Source organism: Balaenoptera ricei, chromosome 15 (genome assembly GCF_028023285.1).
Source record: "Balaenoptera ricei isolate mBalRic1 chromosome 15, mBalRic1.hap2, whole genome shotgun sequence".
Classification (NCBI taxonomy): Eukaryota; Metazoa; Chordata; class Mammalia; order Artiodactyla; family Balaenopteridae; genus Balaenoptera; species Balaenoptera ricei.
Genome location: NC_082653.1, coordinates 9,823,910 through 9,851,360, shown reverse-complemented (window position 1 = coordinate 9,851,360; position 27,451 = coordinate 9,823,910). Strand labels below are relative to the sequence as shown.

The 27,451-nt window shown below is 40.8% G+C and overlaps 1 protein-coding gene across 3 annotated transcripts in view; it reads right to left on the bottom strand.

The window, feature by feature from the left end:
* The window catches only part of ZFP64 (ZFP64 zinc finger protein), a 77,145-nt gene that overhangs the window by 25,167 nt on the left and 24,527 nt on the right, over nucleotides 1–27,451 (bottom strand). For 2 of the 3 annotated variants that reach the window (XM_059896115.1, XM_059896116.1), the window contains exon 6: nucleotides 24,178–25,798. The exons of the other annotated variant lie outside the window; for it this stretch is intronic. In XM_059896115.1, the coding sequence (XP_059752098.1) occupies nucleotides 24,516–25,798 (1,283 nt within the window). In that variant the 3' untranslated portion in view covers nucleotides 24,178–24,515. Of the gene's footprint in view, nucleotides 1–24,177; nucleotides 25,799–27,451 lie in introns of those variants that run through there. 3 annotated transcript variants of the gene reach the window in all.

Sequence of the window (27,451 nt, the reverse complement as noted above, 5' to 3'; positions counted from 1 at the left end):
GAAGAGTGGTAGTAGGGGCGGTACCTGAGTTTCGCTAGAAGTGACCTTTGAGCTAAAACCTGCATATAATAGGCAGCCCTGGGAAGAACCAGGGAGAGAACGTTCCAGGGAGAGAAAACCATAACAGCAAAAGCCCCCAGGAGATCAGCTTTCGTGTGTTTGAAGCAAAGTAAGAAGATTCAGTGACTACCTGGTTTCCAGAGAAGAAAAATATGCCTGTAAGAATTTGAAAAAAAAAGTCCAAGCTCACTTACGATTAAAGAAGTGCAAGTTAAAAATACATTGAAGGACTGTTTTATATCCTGTCTGAATAGAAAAGATAAACACAACCCCACACATATTAGTAAAAGTGAGCGTATGCTGTGATCCAGCTATTCCTCCCCCACTGTACTCCTCAAACTGTGCGTGGGCATCACTGGGGACCTTGTTAAAATGCAGATTCTGACTCCAGTGCTTCTCAGACTTTAATGTGCAGAAGAATGACCTGGGGATCGTGTTAAATGCAGATTCTGGGCAACAAACTTATAAGAGGCGTTCAGCATCACTAACTATAAGGGAATGAATATTCACCATAAAGTCCTCCTTTTTTTCACCTATCAGCTCAATAAAAATTAAGACTGCTGATAACATCTACTTTTACTAAGAGTGCAGGGAGATTAGTCTTCTAATGCATTGCTAGTGGGAGTGTGAATGGTTATAGCCACTTTGGAGGGCAATCTGGCAATCAATCTTTAGATATGCCCTGCCAATGGTTTATCAGTTCTGCTTTCCATCTCTTCTCCTATAGAGAAATGCTTGCACATGTGCACAAGGGGACAGGTCCAGGGATGTTTGTTGCAACACTACTGTCATCACAAACAACTTGAGAAACAACCTAAGTGTACAACAATAGGGGAATGGTTAGATTCAACTGTGGTTTAGCCATACCAGGCAGCAAATAAAAGTAATCAGCCAGTTTTATGTTTATAGGGATAGCTAGAGCTCCAGATATACTGCATTGAAGAGGAAAAGTAAGTTCTACATAGATATAAACACATATTCAAGTCCACATGTTTTCAGTGGTGAAAATGAAAATCCAGAGGGCAAAAGTCCTGGCAGGATGCACACTGGCTGTGAGTTAAGCAAGGTGGTGGCAGGGAGTAGATTCAGAGGGGAAGGATTGGAGAACTTACAATTTCCACAGGTATGCATAAGAGAACATTATCCTTAGTCACATTTTTTAAAAATAGAGAGTGTGTTCACATACTACTTTATGGTTAAAAATTAATAATTAAAACGACTAAATTATGGTTCTATCATAAAATAGAATAAATTCTTTATGACTATAAAAAGAATAATGTGTTTCTCTGTGCACTGATGGAATATTTTCAAGATCTATTAAGTGAAATATTCAAAGGACAGAAAAGAACACAAACAATGCTGTTGTGTGTATGTGTATATATGTATGTAAATACATATATGTAACAGTATCTCTCTATATAAAATTTAACATATATACATATACACACATACACACATAAACTTGTGAATGCAGAGGAGACCAAGTTGCTGGTAACTCATAACTAGTATGAGTTATCTCTGGGGACAGGACAGCAGTATTTGTGGTGCAGTTGTCTGAGTGACGGACATCTTGCTATATACCTTTTTACAGTCTTTTAAGTTTGAAAATTTAAAATTTGGCACACATACAAGAATGTATGAAACATAAATGTGCAATTTAAGGAATAACACCTGAGTAACCATCAGCACCGTAAGATACAGAACATTCTTAGTACTAAAGAAGTCCTTCACATATTCCTATCCATCAGCTTCTCCTTCCTTCTGCCACCTTCTTCCAGGATCGCTAATTTTGTGTAATAATTATTTAAAAATAGTTTTGTCACCTAAATATGTTGCTTAGTGTTGCCACTTGTTGAATAGTATGACCAATTTTCCTTCACTTGCTCCTTTAAGCCTGTGAGAGTCAACAGGTTGCTGCAGGCAGCTGTGGTTCATTCATTGTCACCCTGTGAATGTATCACACTTCATCTACACCTTCACTGCCAGTGGGTGGTCTCCAATTTGTAATTATGAGCAACGTAGCTATGAACATTCTTGCACAGCTTTCCTGATTCACATGTGTAAGTTTCTCTAAGCCTAGAATCTGCATTTTAACAAGATCCCTTAGTGATTCTCATGCATGGTAAGTTTGAGAAATGCAGTGTGGGAGGAATGCCTGGATCAGAGCATATGCTTACATTCAAATTTCCTAGGAAATGACAAACTCTATCCCAATGTGGCCATATTAATTTATATTCCCATCAGCATATATAACTTTAAAAATTAAAAAAAAAAAAAAGCTAGTTAAAAAGTCACTAGGGCACAGTCTTAGTTGAAAATGGAAATAATCACGATACAGATCCTCAGTTCTTCCTCCTCTTTCCTTTCTCCTCCCCCACTGCAGCCCCTTCCCTTCATGGATTAGAATTTGAAATGATGAGATGAAATACTGGAAGAGGATACTGTATAAGCAACAATGTGGATCAGGACCTTTATAGTGAAAACAGCCTCCAATTCACCTGCTACCCCCCACAGGTTTGGAAGTTCCTGAACTGTAAAGGAATGTTATCCAAGAATAGGAATTCTAAGCTTCTAGATGTGGGGCTGGGTGTGGCAGGCCTGAGCTGGTCATTTGTCTTACCTACTCTTGAGAAAAATGAGTTTCCAATCCTTTTCTGGTGACATTGAAATCTCCGAGACCAACTGTCATTTTCAGGTTCTTTTCGTGTTCCATATCTTACGGCATACAGTCTCCCTGACTGACATATTCTACCAGGGCTTGTTCCAGAACCATTTACTTGTTTACCAAACATTAACTGGGTTCTATCTGGGTGTGAGGTACGATACTAACCTCTAGGAATGCAACAGTAAGCCTTTAAGGAAGTCACAGAGTAATCAAGAGGAAAAATAAGAAAACAGACAGTTACAATACAGTGTGATAAAGACTCACACATGCTGTATTAAAAAAGAAAAGAAAAGAAAAAAAAGACTCACACAGTGGTCAGGCAAAGCTTCCTGCAAGAGGCAGATTCATAACCCCAGAGGTGTAAGAAGAGCAGGTCTTGGGCAGACAGAGAAGTGAGGTGAAAAGGGTTCCAGGCAGAGGGAACAGCTTGTGCAAAGACCAGCTATGGCACTTTTGAGGAACCTCGGTCTGGCTGGAGGTGGGCGGAGTGCTGGAGACAGGACATGGGTAGGGAGTAGATGCAAAGGCTTTGTATAGCAAGTAGGGTATAATTAAACCATTTCTTATTTCTCCTTTCCTCTCTCTCCCTTTTAAACTTGGACACATCCAGAGGCAGATCCTAGGCCTGGCTTGGGAAGGTTACTCAACCTCTCCTAACCTGAGACGCAACAACAGTGGTGGTAGTGATGACTATGACAATGACAATGAGAAGAGTGAGTATCCACAGAGGCTCACCATGTGCTAAGTAGCATTTTAGAACATATTTTACATATATTATCTCACCAGAGTCCAGCTCTTCAGAGATGTGTGATTTTGAACAAGTCTCTTAACCTCCTCGAGCCTCAGTTTCCTCATCTGTAAGATGAGGATAATAATTCTACCTACCTCAAATGGTTTTTCTGAGTATTAAAAGGGAAATATATGTAAAGGGATTGACAAATAGTAAAGAATCAAGTTTATTAGTTATTATTATTTATTATTGGCAGCCATCTACCTACTACCCTTACACTATAATAACTTTAAAAACTATTTAAAAATGTAATAACCATTATTCTATATTTTATTGAATACCTACATTGTGCCTGACTGGTTTGGGTGATAGATATACTCATCCTTTAGACCAGGATTTGGCAAACTATGGCCTGTGGACCAAATCTGGCCCACTTGCCTGTTTCTGTAAATAAGGCTTTATTGGAACAGAGCATCATGCATTTATATGTTATCTATGGCTACTTTTGTGCTAGAACTACAGAACTGAGTAGCTACAACACAGATGATAAATATTTACTATCAATTATTTCTGCTGAAACCAGCAACTCTTTCGGTTGCTTTATAGAATAAACTTGCTAACCCTTGCTTTTGGACTTAAAACTTTGACCAAGGTGACGGGGTGCTATGATTGGCCAAGCATGGGATACATGCCCTCCCCTCATGAAGGGGGTGTGTTAGCCCCATTTGAAGCATATAGGCTGAAAGAGGGGGTGGAGTGGATCCCGAAGGAAAATCTGGAAAATGCGCAGAGAAGGAGGTAGTTAGCAGAGGGATCCGAGGCTCAGGGCCTTGGCAATGAATATTCATGGTTTTGTCTAACATGCTACCCTCCTTCCTTTGGGGAACTAGTTCTGGTAGGGGTGCCACTTATGGAAAGCCACTGATGGCCAGATGAGTGGGCCACTGACCAGGATGGGCTCAGCCTAACCCACTGTGTCTGCCTGACCACAGATGTGCTCTGGCACTGGGCACACCATTCCTGGCGTGTTTAGGTACAAAAGCAGAGACAGAAGGACTGCCCTCTGAATTTGCTGCATTGGGCTGATGTTAAGTTGGGGTTGCCAACTGTGACCATAACTTTCTACCAAGTTTAGAAAACCCACCTGCAGGAGGAAAGAATAAGAACAAGCAAAGGCCAGCAGTGAAGAGAATGATCATGAAAAAAGAGGCTACACGCCACCATCTCCCTGGTTTAGGTTTCAACGTCCGGGGAGCAGCCCTGAACCCTGTGTTTCTTTCTTTGATTTTGGAAACGACCTAGTATCTGTCCAGGAAGTCTTCTTACTTCTGCTAGTTTTACTGTGTTTTCTGTTCCTTGTAACCAACAGAGTGCTGGAAATATGTGGTCAAGCTATAGAGAAAGGCCAGAGAGGAACTACCCTCACCTAAAATCAGGAGGAAGCAAAAACCCTAGGGAAGTAGAAACCATGAGGTGTGTAAAAGATACAGAATAGAGGGCAAGGTGCCGAACAAAAGAAAGAAACCAACCAACCAACCAAATGTGGAATAGCTGAGTTTCATTTATAGCAGAGAAAATACCCAAGAATTCCCGGAACTAATACATTTTAGTTCCAACTTCTGATCTCCTGCACACCTGGTGGTCAAACGTTTATTGTTACATCATAATTTTGTTTTTTTTGTTTTTTTTCTTTTGGCCTTGCCATGCAGCATGAGGGATCTTAGTTCCCCGACCAGGGATTGAACCCGTGCCCCCTGCAGTAGAAACACAGAGTCCTAACCACTGGACCGCCAGGGATTCTAAATGTTTATTGTTTTGTGTTGCAGATACCTTCGTACATTTTTGTTATCACCTGGGTCTTATAGGCATTTAATCCCTGGTTTAAAAGTCCCTTTAAGAATGAACTACTTTTGGGCTTCCCTGGTGGCTCAGTGGTTAAGAGTCCGCCTGCCAATGCCGGGGACATGGGTTCGAGCCCTGGTTCGGGAAGATCCCACATGCCGCGGAGCAACTAAGCCCGTGCACCACAACTACTGAGCCTGCGCTCTAGAGCCCACGAGCCACAACTACTGAGCCCGCGTGCCACAACTACTGAAGTCCGCATGCCTAGAGCCCGTGCTCCGCAACAAGAGAATCCACCGCAATGAGAAGCCCGCACACCGCAATGAAGAGTAGCCCCTGCTCACCGCAACTAGAGAAAGCCTGCGTGCAGCAACGAAGACCCAATGCAGCCAAAATTAAATAAATAAATTTATTAAAAAAAAAAAAAAAAAGAACTAGTTTCGGACTTCCCTGGTGGTGCGGCACAGTGGTTAAGAACCTGCCTGCCAATGCAGGGGACACAGTTTCGAACTCTGGTCTGGGAAGATCCCACATGCCGCGAAGCAACTAAGCCCGTGCACCACAACTACTGAGCCTGCGCTCTACAGCCCGCGAGCCACAACTACTGAGCCCATGTGCCACAACTACTGAAGCCCGTGCACATAGAGCCTGTGCTCCACAACAAGAGAAGCAGCTGCAATGAGAAAGCCTGCACACCGCAACGAAGAGTAGCCCCCACTCACCACAACTAGAGAAAACCCGTGCGCAGCAACAAAGACCCAATGCAGCCAAAAAAAAAAAAAGAAAAAAGAATTAACTAGTTTCACATGAGGTGACATGGGATGATTTCTGAATTTTTGGCCCTGAGGGAGGAGAGCAGAACTACTCCACCCATTCAGGGTGCCTGGTTTATGGAAAAAGTGCCTGGTACAGAGTAGGTGCTTAATAAGCTTTTATGAAATGAATCCTGAATGAAAGATATATTGTTAAATGAAAGAAAAAAGAAAGGCAAACGACAATATGGTAAGTTGAGTAAGGGGCCGTTAAAAGGAAATCAGGAAAAAGAAGAAACAAAAACTATACATATAAGCATATGTAAACACGTGATTGCTTTTGGGGAAGTGAGTTGGGGATCTGATGTGGAAAGGAGAATAATTTTTCATCATATACCATGTTGGAATGTTTGAATTTTTTCACTCTTTGCATGTATTAGTTTTTCAATTAAAAATATTGTAATGAGATATATGATAAAGCAAAAAGAGTAACATGTTAATGACAGAATCTTTGTGGAAAGAATGTGGGTGATCACCAAACATTTTTTTTCAACTTTGTTGTATGTTTGAAATGTTTTATGGAAAAAAAAATTGTTGGACATTTTTCCTTTAAGAAGTTCCCCTTCTATAATGAAGTCAAAGGCCAGCCCTGAAGCACTGGTACCCATCAGGCTCTCAGAAGGAAGGAGAATTCCCATGGTGGTGATAGGGACATCTTTCTGCTTAAAGGTGCCAAGGGTTGCACTGTTAGACTGAAAACATCTGAGCTGGCTTTTTAGCTAAGTGCAAAGGCTGAGTCTAAAGCAATGACTTCTACACTGATATGGCCCCCAATTCTGCCCAACTGGAGTCCTCACTATTGGTCAATGACAATAGAGCCCGTCAGAGCTTCCCTCTTTGGGAGTGTATCAGTTAGAGTTCATTGATTACAAGCAACAGAAACTGCTGGGCAATTGAACCAGAACAGGAATTGATTGACTGGCAGCATGTGAGGGACCTGAGAGCCCAGCTAAGGTGATGGGCAGAAGGTGAGTCAGGCCAGAACGAGGTGCCCTGCAAGGACGTCTGTTTGGGATGCTGCAGGGGCACATCTCTGATGCTGATGCTGGAAACCGCTAAGCTGGGCCCCACTGCTCCCAGAAACCGCTGCTGCCGTCATCACACACTGTTTAAACCTCTGCTGAAATGCTGCTACTGTGAATGAATTTTAATACCTCCCTATGGTTTGTGCTGCTTGCTTGGTCTTAGGCAGGAATACCTGACTGGCCAAGCCCAGGGCTTGTGCTTGTCCTCAAGCTGCAGGGAAGTGGTGGGAGTAGCTGATGTTCACCGGCTTGTACAGTGGTGCGTAGGACACTGCCTTCCACCTGGATGAGCACAATGACAGATGTCTTCTACACAGGAAGCCGGTGGACCCTGAGCAGCCCTGATGATGACACAGGTGAGCCACTGACGGCTTAACCAAAGATACAGAAAAACTGAGAAAGCAGATCATTAGCGCTGCTACCTATATGGCTACATTAATTGACTGCCTACTATGTGCTACGTACTTAACCTGTATTATTATTTTTGTTTTTCTTTTTAAATTGAAGGATGGTTGATTTACAATATTGTGTTAGTTTCAGGTGTACAGTATAGTGATTCAGTGTTTTTGCAGATATATTCCATTATAGGTTATTACAAGATAATGGGTACACTTCCCTGTGCTATACAGTATATCTGTGTTGCTTCTCTATTTTATTTTGTATCTGTTAATCCTACACCCCTAATTTGTCCCTCCTCCCTTTCTTTTCCCCTTTGGTATCACAAGTTTGTTTTCTATATCTTAACATGTATTATTTTATTTAACATGTGTTATTTTATTTAATCCTTCTTTACAACACTATAAGGTAGGAACTGTTATTATCCCCATTATGCAGAAGAAGAAACTGAGGTTCAGAGAGGTTGGGTCACTTGTCTGGGTCATATCTCTAGGAAAATATGGAGCTGGGATTTGAACCCACCTTTTTCTGACTCCAGAGCCCTTGTTCTTAACCACTACCATCCACTGTTCCACTTCTCCATGGGCCTGCTGTACAACCCAGGCTTGCAAGGTCTTTGAATGACAGTACTTACTCACCTGCTTACAGGTAATTTGGGTGTATCTATGCTGTCTACACTGGATTAGGTGGAAAGAAGCTCTGTAAAGATGACTGCCGATTTGCTAACTTGCAAGAACTTTAATACTGAAAAAAAATTTAAGTTCTCATTGAGCCTTCAGCATACCAATCTTTCAAATTAATCTGAACTCTGCGAATCTTTCTGAAGACACATGGTAACTTAGAGTTAGCTCGAAATGAATGGAATCCTCTTTAAGAAAAGGTGTAAAGTCTCTTAAAAGCTGAGGCATCTCCAGCACTTTATTCCTCTCATGTATCTTCTCTTGGAAGGCACTGAGTCTCAGAGCCAGTGAGGAAAATGTTGCCTCTAACAAAAGAGGCCCTTATGGAGACTAACAGGTCTTGGGTAGATTGGGTGGGGAGTCCTCTGGGCAGGTTTCCTTTCTCTCTCCTATGAAAGGGAACTGACCAAAAATTAAAAAAAAAAAAAAAAAAAAAAAGGATGCAAGACAAGATGGGAAGAAGAGACCTGCTGGATTTGCATCCAGATTTTACAAGGACAAATACTTTTTTCATCATACTTGTGTTGAAAGTGATTCTAAAGTGGTATTGCAGGGAAAACATTATTTCACTCATTCAAGTAAATGCTAAACACTGGAAATGGCAATTCAGTAGACAATGGTGAGTTGAGTACGTTTACTAATAGTCTCCTGTATTAGTCAGTTTTTGCTGTGTGACAACTTCAAAATTTCAGTGGCATTCGACAGCAAGTATTTATGTTCTTTTTTTTTTTTAATTTAATTTAATTAATTTATTTATTTATGGCTGTGTTGGGTCTTCGTTTCTGTGCGAGGGCTTTCTCTAGTTGTGGCAAGCGGGGGCCACTCTTCATCGCGGTGCATGGGCCTCTCACTGTTGCAGCCTCTCCTGTTGCGGAGCACAGGCTCCAGACGCGCAGGCTCAGTAGTTGTGGCGCACGGGCCTAGTCGCTCCATGGTATGTGGGATTTTCCCAGACCAGGGCTCGAACCCGTGTCCCCTGCATTGGCAGGCAGATTCTCAACCACTGCGCCACCAGGGAAGCCCCATTATGTTCTTTTTTATGTGTCTGTGAGTCATTGTGGCTCTACTCGATTGAGTTGAGGTCAACTCCACGTGTTTGCTCGTGTCTCCTGGGGTCTTTCGCTACACATAGCATGTTCTTCTCATGACAGGTCACATGAGAGCAAGAGGATGAGCCAAACTGTATAGACACAGTTAAAACCCCTCTTCCCATCGGGTCTACTATATTCCATTGGGCAAAGCAAATCACACAGCTTCACCCAAAGTCAATGGGGCCAGGAAGCCACTCTACGCACCATGATACCAATGTGCAAGGGTGGATAAGTATGATTCTGTACCACGGAGGGTGTGTTGGGCTGAAAACAGAAATCTAATCTACCACAGCCACTAACACTGAAAATAGGAATACAATCACACAGGGAAGAATAAACAGATGGATAAAGACTTGATACATTTATAGTAATACATTTATCTCTAAAGCATTAGGTCAAAACCCAAACTCTGATTAGCTCTGTGGCATGTGACTTGTTATTTTTCTTGGAAAACTGACTCACGGGATAGGAAACTCTGATCTTTGACTTGTGTTGTGTTGCTGCATTCCACCACTAGGGAGAAGCATTAGGCATTATTTTACAGCTTCTGGGCTTGGCCTTCCATCCGTAAGGGTGGTAAGGGCATATCGGAGGCTACTTACACCTGCTCTCCCAGCATAATTACCCATAGTGCTTGCCACCTCACCCTCAAAGGTGTCCCAGTCTGATGTCCCAGTCTGGATGATGGACTATATGATCACTTTATATAAATGGTATAAATGTGGTGTCGCTTCTCTAGAAATAAACAAACTTCCCAGGAGTTAACATTCTCCAAGGAGCACCTTTTTTTTTTTGCCTTTTCCTTTCTAGAAAAATGCTCCGATTACCAATGACCTCTCTCCTCCAGGGCTTCATGTGTTCCAGCCCACCTTAGAATGCTCACCCCCCATTTCCCTGTTCCCAATTTCAATTATCATTTTGACTTTCCATGAGCAGCCTCCCCTGGGCCCTCCAAACCTGGGTTATATGGGTTCCCTGTCGTCCTGCTATGTCCCCCTGATAGAGCATTCATATACTGTGACAAATGTTTACTTGCCCATCTGCCTTACTAGTCTGTCAGATCCCAGAGGGCAAGGACCCTGCCTGCCTTGTGTCACTACCATCATATGCAATTAGTATTTGCTGAATGAATGCAACTGTTGTTATTGTTTTAGTTATTTTAAAATGTGGCAGAATACAAAAAACAGAATCATACTGTTCCCAAACCCACTTTCTACCAGTTTCTCTTTCTGTTTTCTCTGGTCACATTAACCTCAAACACCCCAGGCACATTTCTGTTTTAGGGTTTTTGCATTGGCTGTTCCCTCTGCCTGGAACTCTCTCCCTCTTGATACCCACATGGCTCCCTCCCTCCCTCAGTCCAGTCTTAACTTCTCAGGGAGGCCTTCCCTGACCATCCTATATACAACTGCAACCCCTCTCCCCTGTCAAACCCTGCCCCCATGCCACAGCACTTATCCTTCTAAGACACTGTAAAATGTACATATGTGTTCTGTTCTCTATGCACTGTCTCTTTCCCCACACTAGGAGGTAGACTACAAGGGCAAGGATTACTCTTTGTTTGCTCTTGATACCTCCCAAGTTTATAGAACCACACCTGGCACAGAGTAGGTGCTCAAGAAACACTGAATGAATGAATGAGTTCAGTGAACATTTGCTGAACACTTCCTTCCAGGGGTTAGCATGGTTAGAACCAGTCTGAGCCCTCAAGATCCACAGTTTTGGTAGAGGCAATGACAAGACAAGAAACAGTGGCATCTAGACATAAGCTGCTTCAAGGCAGTGGCTCAGTCATAGAATCTAGTGTCCTCATAGCTCCGTGGGCCCTGTTGAAAGTTCTATACACCTACCTGGAGTGAACCTACCAATCAACTCACAAAACCAAAGCAGCTGATGGCATTCAGAACATTCGCCCTATTGTCTCCCTTTCCCTAATAACTAAATATCACCCAATTCCACCCTCAAAATTCAGCAAAGTAATGCTCAGGGAAAGATAATGCCAGAAAAATATAGCCCAAGATAAATGACTCTCATCACTGCTTAAGAACCACAAAATCAGCGTTAAAAACTGAACAACTAACTAAAGGAATTCTTTTAAAATTTTATAGCTAGCACTTTTGGAAATAAAGAGATTGGTTCAAGGAAGAATACTCAAAAGTACTATTTTACTGATAATTTGCAAAACATTTTGACTATCCTAAGAAATCGTGTTTTAAAAATACAAGTACATATCTATATATATATATGTTAAAAAAAAGGTAAATGTGATGTATGTATGGATGGATGTGTTTCCTGAGAACTAAGGGATGCCAATACTGGGTCAGAAGAAATTTCAGAGTTCTCCTCTGGTCCACTCTTGGTTTCTTTCTTTTTTTTTTAAAATTAATTAATTAATTAATTTATTTATTTATGGCTGTGTTGGGTCTTCGTTTCTGTGCGAGGGCTTTCTCTAGTTGCGGCAAGTGGGGGCCACTCTTCATCGCGGTGCGCAGGCCTCTCGCTATCGTGGCCTCTCTTGTTGCAGAGCACAGGCTCCAGACGCACAGGCTCAGTAATTGTGGCTCACGGGCCTAGTTGCTCCGCGGCATATGGGATCTTCCCAGACCAAGGCTCGAACCCATGTCCCCTGCATTGGCAGGCAGATTCTCAACCACTGCGCCACCAGGGAAGCCCCCACTCTTGCTTTCTTGAGAGCTGGTTATAGGAGGCGCAGCAGTTAAATGCTTAGCAAATACCTGGTGTGTAGTAAGTGCTCAATAAATGTTAGTTTGCTAAGAGACCAGAGTAGTTCCTTGGCCAGGCTCCACCTTTGCTACTTATCTGAGAGAACAGTGTGTCATTTCCCTGCCGTGCCTGACTATTTCCATACTGATCACTGGGCTAGAATCAACTGCTTTGTCTTCATGCAAAGATGGATGAATGTGCTCCGCCCATTACTACATTGCAACATGGGATTCTGGCAGGATCAGAATCTAGAACAGGATCTTAATCACGGTGTGAGTCCAACCAAATCAACTAGACTAGCTGTGCGGCCCAGGGCCAGCTGCTCACCCATTCTGTTGCTCAGCCTTGCCAACCCTAAAATGATGACGCTAGTAAGAGGTCCTGAACAGGGCTGATGGGGATGTTCAAAGAGTTAATGTGAGTGACACAGAGTAACTGTTCAGTAGGTAGTGGGTATCATGACAAAGATTCACAAATAATTCCCAAAACCTGAATACACGATTATCTTTAAAACTAGGACAAACAATGGCAACAACCCAAATTTCCATCAATCGATGAATCGATAAATGAAATGTGGTCTATCCACACAATGGAATATTATTTGGCCATAAAAAAGGAATGCAGTAGTGATACACGCTACAACCTGGACGAACCTGGAAAACATTATGCTAAGTAAAAGAAGTCAGATACAAAAGATCCCATATAGTATGATTCCAATTATGTATTGATAAAATGCCCAGAAGAGGCAAACTCACGGAGTCAGAAAGTAGATTAGTGGTTGCCAGGGGCTGGGAAGAGCGGGGATGGGAAGTGACTGCTAACGGGTACAGGGTTTCTTTCTGGAGTGATAAGAATGTTCTGCAATTAGATGCTGGTAATGGTTGTACAACTTTATGAATACACTAAAAATTACTAAATTATATTCTTTAAAAGAATATAATTCTTCTTATGGCATTTGAATTATATCTCAATAGAATTCAATATAAAGCTGTTATAAAAAAACAAACTAGGCAAAACCAAGATAAGTAATTATCTTTCTGCCCAACCTGTCTCTTCTCCCTGTAGAATGAAAACTTCTCTTAACATTCCTCATGTCTTGGTTATAATCTCCCCACCCCCAGGGGCTGACATCTCCAATTAGGGGCCCATGGAAGAGCTTTAATTTGTTTTAAAATCAGAAGAAAAAAATTTTAATATAATCCAGTTTAGATTATATTACTCCTTGTGCCCACACAGTTGTAAAATGAAAGTTTTTCTCTCTCTCTCTCTCTATATATATATATTATTTTTTTCTGTGTGTGTGTGTGTGTGTGTGTGTGTGTGTGTGTATGAAGGGGCAATGTGCCCCTAGTCCAGGACAGTGGCAGTGGGACCCTGCTGGCTCCCAATAATTCAATACTAAACCACAGCCTTTTCTCAGAGTTTGTCCTCTGGCTTGGGCCAGGATGAAGTCAGACGCACCAAGCTAAATGAGAAAACTAAACCAAAGGAAATGGAATGGGTACTCTTGCCTCTGTTTTATTACCCACTAGCCAGACACTCAGCGCTGGGGGAAGGAGGGGTGAGGGAAGGAAGGAGGTAGGAGCCTGGGCTCAAAAGCAAAGACCAGTGACCAGCAGAGTGAGCTTGGGCAAGTCACGTGACCTGTTTCTTGCTTGGTTTCCCCATGTCACTGAAAGTGCGGAAGAGCATTTTAAAGCGTGAAGGGTCGGTTTAAGCAAGACTTCAGCGTCTCTGCAGGCTGTAGTCATGGGCCCTGCAGTTCCTGCCTGAGATTAGGCAGTCCCGCTGTGGAGAGCCCCCTGGGTCGAATCTCGTTCCTCACACAGCCTCTTAAAGACAGGACAGTGTCACAGCAGTAAAGGAAACAGAAGGGCAGGGGAGAGAAGCTATCATAGTTTTTATTCCAGATCTTCAACTGAAATCTTTCCAGAAGATCCAATTCTGGCTGATGAACCGAAGATCAATTTCAGTTGTAAGCATTCAGTTTTTATTGCTCAGAGAATCCTTCTGAAGCCAAGAAAACAAACAAAAACCCCCAAAGAAGTATCAATATAATAACCCTGTTCTAGGACACAACCCTTGAATTCTTGGTTTCCCCAAGAAAACCTATGTAAAACTAGATGCTAGCAGGCTTATGTTTTGACCTCTTAGATCAAGCACAGCAGAATAATGTGGGACACAAAACTGAAATATTTTGGTGTGTATAAGAAGTTCAGAGCAAAGATAGTAACTCTGAACTTCCCAAATTACAGTGGTAAACTGACATGCAACAAAACAGGCCTGTAACTCACATCTGGGGGTGGGCGTGGCAGGCACCCCAGCAAGGCCTGCCCAGTCCCACTTAACATTCCAGGGAGATCCAGGGGTGGGTGGGAGTAGAGGGGAAATGAATTCCTGCAAAGAAGCCCAGATATAGCAAGTTGGGTGAAGGTCATGACTAGAGAAAACATGCTGATTAGAACGAGGGCAGGTGATTTGAGTGTTGGCTCTTGGTTTAAACATCACCTAATCGCTGTGTGACCCTGGGTAATCATAACAATACCTTTTCTGAGCCTCTGGTTCTTTACTGTGGTATTTCCCATATTGTCTGGATCAGAAAAATAGCCAGAGGTCCTAGATTTAAAATACAGATTCTCAGGTGTCCCACCCAGATGTGCTGTATTGGGATTTCCAAAGCTGGGCTGTAGCTGTGGGCATTTTTAACAAGTTTTTCAGGTGATTCTTAAACCAGGCAAGTTGGGAAACATCTTTTCTGCACAATGTGGGTAATAATAGCAATCCTCCCTCATGGGATGTTGGGAGGATTACATGAGATTATTAGGTAGAGCATTTAGCATTGTGTTGGCATATCCTGAGTCAATAAACGTTAGCTTTTTATCATTGAAAATCATTAGTACCATTTATTTAATAAATATTTGTTATGTACCTATTATGTGCAGGGTCCAGGGCAAGGGTTGGCAAACTATGGTCCAACGCACTTGTTCTTATGTGGTCTGTGAGCCAAGAATGGTTTTCACATTTTTTTTAAATGGTTGGAAAAAAACAAAAGAAAAATAATAGTTTGTGCCACTTGAAAATTTTGTGAAGTTCAGATGTCAATGTCCATAAATAAAGTTTTATCAGAACACAGCTACACCCACTCCTTTACTATTGTCTCTGGCTACTTTCATGCTACAATAGCAGAGGTGAAGAGCTTCAATAAAGACCATGTGGCCCACAGAGCTGAAAAATATTGAATATTTTCTACCTGGTCCTATTTTTTAAAAATAAATAAATAAATAAATAAATTAATTAATTAATTTATTTATTCTTTATTTTTGGCTGCGTTGGATCTTCGTTGCTGCGCACGGGCTTTCTCTAGTTGCGGCGGGTGGAGGCTACTCTTCGTTGTGGTGCGTGGGCTTCTCATTGCAGTGGCTTCTCTTGTGGCAGAGCACGGGCTCTAGGTACACGGGCTTCAGTAGTTGTGGCACACGGGCTCAGTAGCTGTGGCACGCGGGCTCAGTAGTTGTGGCACGCGGGCTCTAGAGCGCAGGCTCAGTAGTTGTGGCGCGCGGGCTTCGTTGCTCCGCGGCATCTACCTGGTCCTTTACCGAAGAAGTTTGCTGAACCCTGCTCCAGGGCAAGGGCCTTCAGCTGGGGTTCTTGTATTTGGGGAATATACAAAGATTTCTCAAGACGTGTATGGGCATGATTGAGGAAATCAATTCTCAGATCCTCAACTTTGATGTGTACTTTTCCCTAAAACTGATCATCTAAGAATATACCCAGAAGGTGACTCATGGTGCCGAGGTTGAGAAAGTAATTGCTCCATGACTGGGAAAGAAACCCCAGGTGGTTTTCAGTTCTTTGCTTTTAACGAAATTGACCCAAATAATTATGATTGATCATTGTATGATTTTCTGGCATTTAACTCAGAAGGAATTAAAATAATTGAGAAGCATTGCTGTAACAATACACTTTCTATGTCCCTATCCTTATTTATGTGAATGAGACTTCTCAGCATTTACATCAATAAAAAAAGAAAACTGGGACTATAGCTGAAAGAGATCTGTATCTCATTCTAGCAGTTGGTAAAAAAAAATTTTTTTTAAAGTAATATTCATCACAGATATATAAGCTGATTAAAAACTAGGCCTATCAATCTCATTAAGATATACTTTTGCTTATTTTAATTATTTATCAAAAATGTGTAATATATTTATGTAGTTTACAACATAACAACAACAAAAAGTTGTTTTGAATGATAAATTGATGTAAAAGAAATGTTTAAAGCTTGGAGCCCTACAGTCAAAGGGAATAAAAAATGTGTTTCAATTTATAGAACCGTAATTTTGTTGCTGAGTAGTGGGATGAAATGAACAACAAAAATTTTTCAAGATTGGTAATGTTTCCCATTTTCAATCCCCTCCCTCTGTTCTGGAAATTTCAGAGATTGGTTCTCTCAACCTGACTGGCTGAGGTGAGAGACCTCCCAACTTTTTTTCCGGGCAACACTACCATTTTGTCTCAACTTTGCTGGTCGCTGGATCTAGGGCATTCAAGAATTGGATCAGATAAGTATCAAACTTCTCATCTCCACGAGAACAGAATTTAAAGATTACTGAAGAGAAAAGAATCTGCTGTGCAAAGGTATCATTCATCTGCTGGGACAAAAGAAATACCAGCCTATGTGCCCTTTCTAAGGAATATACTCAAGAAATTAACGTAATAAGGATAAACTCAGAGTAAAGATGTGAAATACGGGAAGAAGAGTATAAGAAATTATGGTGAACAACGAATGTTGTAATCTTTGGTTAAATCTCAGTGGATGTGGTGATTTGGGAATTAGAACATAAGAGACATACTGTAGGGCAAAACTTAACAAAAGCCTGGAAGTAAACTCATAAGCTACCTCAGCAACACCCAGGATTTGGAGAGAGGGGTTGTAAAAAGAGATGTGGCCCAACGGCCTCCTCTTGTGAGGAGGAGACTTCTTAATGAAAGGTTGGGGCCTAGTTGATCTTTATATCTGATATAGCAATAGAGGAATCGATTTAAAAATAATTGCTAGAGTTTAGAAAGTAACTATTAGCAGAATGGAAACATATAAGAACTTTCAAGAACAAAGTGAAAAGTTAGAAAAGAAAAAGGAGAAAATTACAAAGTTTAATAAATAGTAAATATTAAATAAGACAGAAATGAATAATACCAAGTATATGTTACTATGAGAAATGCAAACAGTTTGACTTCTCCAACCAAAGACAAAGAGATGCTATTAAAGGAAGATATTAAACCACAGAGTGGGAAAGATAAACCAAGCAAATGTAATAAAATATAAAATAAGATTTAGAATACTGTTATTAAATAAAGTGTAATTTAAGGCCCAAAGCTATTAAATAGAAAGATCTGGCATATACTAAAGGGTAAAATGTAAAATTGACAAAGAACACATAGTAGCCACAAACTTACATGCATCAAACAACATATGACAAAATATAATAAAATGAAACACAGTAATACAAGAAAAGCATGATAAAAAAACACAGCCATAGTAAGAGGCTTAAAAATACTTCTTTCAAAGTTTATCAAGCAGACAAAAACTAAGAAGGGTTTAGAAAGTCTGAATAACAAAGTCAACATGCTTGATTCATAGATCTCCACCAAACATTTACAAAAATTGGTCATGTACATGGCCATAAAGAAAACTAATAAATTACAAAAAGCGCATATTTTACAGGTAATATTCTCAGATCAAAACTCATTAATATCAGAAACCAAAAATGAAAATATAGTTTCACAAACTGTAACTACTTGCAAAATAAAAAATAAACCCTTATATAACTCTTGGGTTTTATCCCCCTGACTTACCGAACAAACCAACCAACCCTAAAACTGAAATAACGAAGTATCTAGAAATTTACGAAAGAAGGACACTTCATATAAAAATCTATAGGGATATGGATGTCATGAAAATTTCTGAAAGACTTGGAAATAGGCAAAAAAGATTACTGGTTGTCCCGTCATATCCCAGCTCTGGGTTATCTAATTCTATAGCGGTCAATGCCTTTTAGTGTTTTTGGGATATTTTACAACTTTGTGAGTTACAGAAACATATAATAATGCAAAAAACATATAAGAATGTAAACACATTTTGTGGGTGGAATGCAACTGATGGTTGCCCTGTAGACCCTAACCAGTTTTGCATCTGTCTGTAAATTTGCTTCAGCATTCCTGATTGCCTGTGTAAGCATTCATTGAATTCTCCTTCAAACCTGTTGTAACAACTCACTGATTTCCTCATTAATTAATGAATTAAATAAAATTGCTAACACATGCTCATTTTATATTTGTATGGCAGTCATGATTTAACTTTGAAAAAAATGATCTTTTAACATAGGTGAAGTCATACTGGAAAATATACAGCTTTAAATGCTTTCCCATTATTAAAGGCTGAAAATAAGTGAACTTAATACAGGAAATTAGACTAACAAAATAAACTGAAAGAAAAGCAGGGGAAAGAATTAATAAAGATACATGCTGAAATGAATAAAATGGAGGAGTAAAGAGAGAATAAATAAAAGCAAAAGCTTTACTTTTACATAAATGACAAAACAGATAAACTCCTGGCAAACTCCCTAAAGAGAAGACTGAAAATACAAACAAAACACAACCCACCCCAAGCCCCCCAAACTCCCCCAAAACCCCACCCCCCCAAAAAAAAGTAACAAGAGCACTGTTAGATTAAAAAAAAAAAAAAAAAAAGCCAAAGATTCTAAAATAATTTTAGGAGAATGTTAAGTGGAATTACAGAGCAAAATGAATGATTTTTTCTTTTGCAAAGTATGTATTACCAAAATTTATCAGGTTGAGACATAAAGTCCAAATAGACCATTAATTACAGAAAAAAATAGAAAGTTTGTTAAGAATGTACAATGAAAAAGGGTATCAGCCCAGAAAATAAACAGATAATTCCTGAAATAACAAACTATTGCTGGTCACTGAAAAAGGAGGAAAGAGCCTCAATTTATTTTCAGAGTAACATAACCTAAAACAAACAAACAAGCAAAGTCAGAGAACAAAGAAGAAAACCAGCATTCAACTGCACTTACACATATGGTTATAAAAATTTCAAGGAAAATATTAGTAAATGAAATCTAGGAATGTATTAGAAGAATAATCCAACATGACCAAGACGGTTTGTTTCAGGCATGCAAGAGGCTTCAGTACCAGGCTATGTCCTACACTAATTCACATATCAGCATATGTAAGTACAAAACCCAAATATTTATGTCAAGAGATATTTAAGAGATATTTGACAATAATCAGCAACCCACCTCGATAAAAACTCTGAAAATGGGAGAAGAAAATGACTAAGTACTATAAAAACTGTCACCCAAGGAGTAGCATATATTATATTAAATTGGGAAATTCTAAAGCCATTCAAGTTAAAAGTAGAGATGCAAGAGGGATGCCAGCTGTTTCAACATTGCTTGGAGGTTCTGACTAATACAATAGGACAAGACTGCAAAATAAGTAGTATAAGTATTGCAAGGGACAAGAAAAAAACACCTGGGAATGAGGTGACTATACCACAACCATCATAAGTCATATTTATCAGCGACCAAGAGTTTCTAATAAATACTTACTGTCAATAAAAATTTTTTTCTAAGGTAGTACAATATAGACAAGTATACCAAATATAGCTATTCTCTATGCTTGCAACAAATAATTATTTTAACATAAAAAAATCCTATTTACAGTTACAATAGAATTCAAAACAACAAGAAAATACAGGCCCTATTTAATAAGAATAGACTGTATATGAAGAAAACTATAGGTTATAACAGGGTTTAAATAAAAGTTTTTGGGTGGAAGATTTAACATTTATTTTTTATTTTTTTGGCTGCACCGTGTGGCATGTGGGATCTTAGTTCCCCAGCCGGGGATCGACCCCATGCCCCCTGCAGTGGAAGCGTGGAGTCTTAACCACTGGACTGCCAGGGAAGTCCCAGATTTAACATTTTTTAAAAAGTCATTCTTTTCATGAGTTCATGTAACCATACAGATACAATTCTAATACAAATCCTCAAAAGGTTTTCTTTTTGTGGGGGGGAGGGGTAATGGACAAAATGAAGTTTGTTTAGAAATATGAATATTTAAGAATTGCTAAGAAAATTTTGGAAAATAATAGCTACGGGGAGGCTTTGCAAGTCTAAAAGATACTAAGGCTTACCTTAATGCTAATATAATCAAATATGTAATGTTGGCAACCCAGAGAAGATATAAAGATCAGTGAGACAAAACAGAGATTCTAGAGATAGAGCCAAGTATATTTGGGAACTTCATCTAAAGGTGAAATTAATATTTCAGTTCCAAGGAAAATAATATTTTATTTAACACATGGTCCTGGTATAATTGGGCAGCTAAACTCCTGTATCATACACACATAAATATGAATTCTGGCTGCAGAAACTGAAAACAAATAATGAAAATATTAAAGCAAAAAACCTCAAGGGAAGGGAGGACTTTCTTAGAAACTACAGGAGCCACAAATAAAGCACTAGAAGAATCTGACTGCATACAAAATGATTATTTTTATATGGAAATAGCACCATGAGGAAAGTCAAAAGACAAAGGATAGGAGGGGAGAAAACTCAGCACCATTTGACAGACATGGGGTTCACATCCCCAGGTGCCCAGCAGCCCAAGGAGAAAAATAAGAGTATGAGTTTAAAGTTCATAGATAAGAAAAATGCAAATAATCAACAAGTCTATGCAGAGATGTCACAGAGGTGCAGATCAAAACACCAGCTCAGGAAACGCACAAAGACCAGATTACCATTTTCACACATCAGACCTACAAAACTTCGAAAGATTGATAACAAGATTCGTGATAGCTGGAGCCCACACCACCAATGAGACTATCGTTTTGAAAAAATTGTCTGAATCAATGCAAGTACAAACTACAGAAACTCATTGAAACTCACTTTGGGGTCGCTAACCTACAGAAAGAAAAGAAAGCACAACTGAATAAGAGGAACTATGTAGGATGTTTACTGTGGCAGTTTGTAATGGCAGACAAACCCCAAAACAACCAAAATACCCATGAATATGGAGATGGGTGAATAAAGCATGGTGCTTGTAACATGGTAAGTCACAGTCTACCATTTGCTTAAAAAAAAAGTTAGGCATAGCTGTACTGACACACAGTACTGTTTATAAATGGAATAATAAGAGCAAGGTAGAGAGAAATGTACATAGTGTGATACAATTACTATAAAAATAAGGGAAAGCCTTTTCTAGGTTATCTTTTAAGTTGGTATGAACACAGAGACCTTACTTATCTTGGGTGGGGTGAGAATAGCCTGGAGATTATTGGCTTGGTTTTTGTACAATTCTATATATAGTTTATCACAAGGAACAAGTTTTGCTGTTGTAGTTTGTTAAAAAAATCCAAATATGCATGTGTGTGTATGTGCATTATATGTATATACGGAGGGCAGCAGTTCCGTGGAGATATAATGATATAAAGAGAAATACAGTATATAAAAAGAAAATAGTATGCTCAGTTCAATCCCAACTCTGTCACTGGAGTAGAAAACATACATACGGGACTCCCCTGGTGGTCCAGTGGTAAAGAATTCGCCTTCCAATGCAGGGGACGCGGGTTGAATCCCTGGTGGGAGAACTAAGATCCCACACGCCGTGGGGCAACTGAGCCCACGTGCCACGACTACTGAGCTCGCACGCCTCAATGAGAGAGTCCGCGTGCCGCAAACTACAGAGCCCATGTGCCACAACTAGAGAGAGAAAACCTGCATGCCACAACTAGAGAAGCCTGCATGCCACAACAAAGCCCGCAGCACAATGAAAGATCCCACATGCCGCAACTAAGACCTGATGCAGCCATAAATAAATAAATTAATTAATTTAAAAAATAGAAAACATACACAAGCATAGAAAAAAAAGATTAGAAGGAAGTCCATTAAAATGGTCACAATTTTTACATCTGGGTAGTAAAATTATTAGTGACTTTTAAATTTTTCTTAATAATATACATACAGATGGTCCCCAACTTACGATAGCTCAACTTAACAATTTTTTGACTTTACGATGGTACAAAAGCAATACACATTCAAGAGAATCATACTTAGAATTTTGATCTTTTTCTGGGCTAGCACTATGTGGTCTGATTCTTTCTCCCGATGCTGGGCAGTGGCAGTGAGTCGGCCATGGGTCACGAAGGTGAACAACTGATACACTTACAACCATTCCGTACCCCTCCAATCTGTGTTTTTCACTTTCCTTATTCATTAAATTACATGAGCTATTCAATATTCTCTTCTAAAATAGGCTGATTTTGCCCAACTGTTGGCTAATGTAAATGTTCTGAGCACATTTAAGGTAGGTGAGGCTAAGCTATGATGCTTGGTAGGTTAGCTGTATTAAATGCATTTTCAGCTTAATGATATTTTCAGCTTACAATGCGTTTATCAGGACATAACCCGTTCGTACATCAAGGAAGATCTATAACGTGTTTCCCATATTTTGTCTCTTGAATACACATTACATTTATAATCAGGAAAAAAATCATTTAAAAGTTGAAACTAGGGGCACACTGGGAAAAAAGAAAGATGTAGAACACAGGTTCATGACAATAGAAGTTTCCCAGGTAAAATCCAATGGCTGAATAGTTTCCTAAAGAACTGCAAGCAATAATTCTAAAGTGATAAAATTACTAAAATACTAACAGAGTAAGCTGCAAGCTTTTTTGATTTCTTACCAAACCATAGTTATGATGCGTTATCATCACTGCTGATACGAAAATAATTTCTGGCGAAGAAGAAGGATCAAAAATAAAAAGAAAGAAGACAAAGCCCAGCTTGAGGATATATATATATATATATATATGTATGTGTTTTTGTTTTTTCTTGGCCACGCTGCGCAGCATGTGGGATCTTAGTTCCCCGACCAGGGATGGAACCCGCGTCCCCGGCAGTGGAAGCACCGCATCTTAACCACTGGCTCTCTGGGGAAGTCCCTGTATGTGTGTCCTAAGGGATGCTGACCTTCTATTTTTAACAGGCAATTCTCAAGGTTTTCAACATCACCATTTTCCATATTTCCTTAGTTTGTTATTAAGAAAAAAAAGCGGGAGGGAATAATATCTTTATGTAAAAGTGAATTGATATGCATGAGAATTTTAATAAGTTTGTGTGTTAGGGAATAAAATTAAAATGTTGGTTACTCTGGTAAAAATGTATCTAAAGTGTTCTCACATTTTAAATATGCTTCTCTCACAAGAGTAACCTCCCCTCCTCACCAATCCTTGCTCATGCTCTGTGACAGCATGTTTCATTTATGCAGTGTTTATTAAGAGCCCACCCTGAGTTGAAGATAATGCTAGAAGCTGGAAATCAGAGATGAAGACCCAAATTCAGGTCTTTGGATCCAAGCACGGGTAATTTGAGATCGCTCTCTGGCGCCACCTACTGATCACACAGCATTTCAATTCAAAACAGACTGAAATTTGAACTTCCCTCTCCTCAATACAGCCCATGCTTTGGACCTAGGTGCTTTTCCAATCCCTCTCGTCTGATCCCTGGGACTGCACGTATATTACTATCTAAAACAATGCCATCCTAGAAAACTGTCCTAAAGGTTAATATTATAATTAACCTAACCTAAAGGTTAATTATATTACCATCTAAACAGAAACGTCAGGTTTGTCACTCTCAAGTTTCAAAATAAAAATGATAGTTGGGTCACTTTAGGCACCACACATATTTGATTTGACTGTGAAGAAGGTAAGGCATTTATATACTATTTATGAGAGAGGACTAAGAACCTTTGCTTCTTCAAGTTCTCTTTAATTATATAATTCAAACCCCAATAACCCAAATCATACTGTGACTCTAAAGAATCACTAACATTTGTTATGTTTTAATGACGTACCAATTTATTAGGAAACCATTCCTTTTTTTCCCTCATTTACGCTAAAGCTTTTTTTTTTTTTTTGATCAAAAATCCATGTAACATTATGTAGAAAATGGTCCTTCATGCCGATAGATTTGTATCCATGTATTAAAACACTATTACCCCAAACATTGGGGGTATTTCAGAACGGGGACTTAAGAGAGGCTGAGAAGCACCATCTACTACACAAATTTAATGAGATGGAAAAAACCTTTATTAGAGTTGGCAAATCAAGTTGGAAGCAAACAAATGTATTCACTACTCAATTCATTTCATTCCAACCCCTAATCGGGATCATCTTGGTAGTATTTAAGATTCCACAGCACTTAGAACACCACGATTCAGAGGTCTCAAAATTATCGCAGCATAAAAAAATTTCAGTAAGCAGTATAAAATTACAATTTATTATGGGGGCGGGGTGTTTTCACAACAATCCTTAAAAACATTAAGGGCAAACCTCTTACAGAATTCCATTTCTGACTTCTTTTTTGGTCACTCCTTTTTCCCCCTTTCTTTTGTTTTATAAGCACTAGTCTGGTATGGAATCCGCCGGACAGAGCAAAGCTGGGTGGGCGCCTCCTTGGATGATGGAGTAAGTCTGCTTGGGTAATTCTTGCTGAGAGGTGGTGGAGAATATGGGCGGAGCCGTGGTGGCCACGGCGATGTTCTGGCCTCCGTCGCTGACCACAGTCACTTCAGCGGTCCCCTCCTGAATCAGAGCGTTCAGGCCTTCGAAGTCAGTGCAAGTAATGCCCGAGCTGGTGATGAAAGTCTGGTTGCCAGGGCCTTCCTGGGGGCCGCCCGGGGCCGTGGGGATGAGGGTCTGGTGCAAAGTGCCTCCGTCCGTCTGGTCGTGAGTGGTCAGCAGGACAGCCGGCTGGGGCATCGCCGCCGCCTCGCTCGGACACCCCGAGGAATGAGGAGGGGCGATCAGATTGACCTGGCGTAAGATCTGCAGCCGGCTGTTCCCGGGCAGTTCCTCTGGGTTCTGCGCCACCAAGGCGGGCTGTACGATGTTCACCGCGGCCGCCGCAGCCTGGACGATGGTGTTCGCCTGGGGCACCTGATGGCCAACGATGATTTTGACTCTGCCCTCGCTGAACTGGGGCACTTGGCTGGGCTGGAGGGGCACCTGGAGGTGCCCCACAGTGAGGGGCGCGGCGGGCTGCTTGCTGGGGTCGATCTGAAACTGCAGGACGGTCACATCCGGGCTCTTATTCTCGCTGTACTCACTGTGCTGCCGCTTGTGGCTGCGGAGCGAGTCCTCGCGCATGAAGGAGGCATCGCACCGGTCACAGTGGAAAGTCTTCTTGGCGTCCAGCTTGGCCACCTGGCGGCTGCTCTGTCGGCCCGTGTCTTTCCTTTCCGAGGCCTCGGTCTTGACCACGTCGCCGTGGAACTTCTTCACGTGCTTGCTCAGGTTGCTGGGCTGCTTGGTGTCGAAGCTGCAGTAGTTGCACTTGAAGGGGCGGTCGGTGCAGTGGATGCGCTCGTGGATGCGCAGGGCGGCCTTGCTGGAGCAGGAGTAGCTGCACTCGGGGCACTTCTCGGGGTGCTCGGACTGGTGCACCCGGCTGTGCTTGCGGAGCGTGGCCTTGCTGTCCCCCAGGAAGTCGCAGTGCGGACACTTGAAGTTGTTCCCGCTGTGCTTGATGCGGATGTGCGACTTGAGGTTCCCCTTCATGGTGCAGCGGACATTGCAGAACTCGCACTTGAAAGGCTTCTCCCCCGAGTGCACGCGCATGTGCCTTTTCAAGTCCGAGCTGATTTTGAACTTGGCGCTACAGAGCCAGCACTGGAAGGGGGCGTCCCCTGTCAACACAAGGTGAGTTTCGATAAGAACAGGCAGGCAACAACCACAGCGGATCCCCCCGAAGCACACACCAGAAAATCGCTTATACCAAGGCAGGCGGGTGGAGACCTTCTAACTGCAGCTCCTAGCAGCCCCTGGGAGAAAAAAAAAAGAGGGGTCGGGGGCTTCTCTCCTTTTCCCAAACTTAAACCACCACCACCATTATAACACCCAGAAGAAAAACGGAGATTGAAAATCAAGCTATTTAACTGTCCCCAGTAAAAAAAACTAAGACTTGCGAGTACACTTAGTATATCCTTGAAAACAGTCAAGCTATCGTTCCTATGGTTACTGTGTTCGCTCTGCTAGGGAACCATTCACGGTTGTATAATTTTGCATAATCCGTTGATTTTGGTTGAGTTACATGTTGTAACAGATTCAAGGGCACATTTTCAAATCAGTCAGCTCCATGCTCACTCATCAGAATATTCTTTTTACAATGATTGAAACGCCCAGCTTACACTTCATGCAGATTTTTATTAATAAAGACGTGTTTATTGCGCACAATTTATTTATCCCACATTGCCAGCTGCGTTCTTTACTTGTGAAGTTACAAAATCCAGCTGCTTGATTTTTTTTTTTTTAATTCATGTTCGGTGAAAGATGAACAGGAAAAGCGAAATTGCAACATCTGAAAGGACATGATATTCCAAATTTATTTCCTCAGTGAATGCCAAGTCCCAATCATCTGATAATTCAAGCGAATTGGTGACCCCGCCCATTGCAATATTGTTTAAGCAAGGAAAACAACAGCAGCTAAGGTTCTTCGGTGGCTTCCCGGATGGCAGGCGCCCTGCTGAGCATTCCACAAGAATGGTCTCATTTGATGATCCCGACATTCCCATGAGGTGGGTACTATTATCAATATTATTCTCAACACTACTGTACAAATGAGGAGGCTGAGGCCTGGAGCGACTCTATCACTTGTTTCCAGTCACTCGGTAGTACGTGGCAGAGCTTGGATTCCAACCCAGGCTGATTCCAAAGCGGGTATTCTTTTTTTTTTTCTTTTTAATTAAAAGACTTTACTTTTTTAGAGCAGTTTTAGGTTTGGGGAGATTATACAGAAAGTACAGAGTTCCCATATGCTCCTTCTCTCCCCTGCACGTCGTTTCCCTCTTATTAACATTTTGCATTAATGCAGTACATTTTTACAACTGATGAACCAATATTAATAGATTATTATTAACTAAACTCCATAGTTGACATTTGGATTTACTGTTTGTTTTGTGTATTTCTATGGGTTTCAACAAACGTATACTATTACATATCTACCATTACAGTAGCATACAGGATAGTGTCACTTCTCTAAAAATGCCCTGTGCTGTACCTATTCACCCCTAACCCCACTCCCTGAACCCCTGAAATCTCTGATATTTTTAATTGTCTCTATAGTTCTACCCTTTCCAGAATGTCATATACTGGTTAACATCTTAGAGTATGTAGCCAAAGCTGGTATTCTTGGATGCTAGGTGATTATCTGTACATATGACCAATGTTCGCTTTCTTACCATAAGCTCCAAAGAGTGGGACTGTGTTCTGGCTTTTTGGTATAAGACCTATAACATCACCATGAGCTGTTTAATAAGTGCAATTAATGATGGAGCAAATTA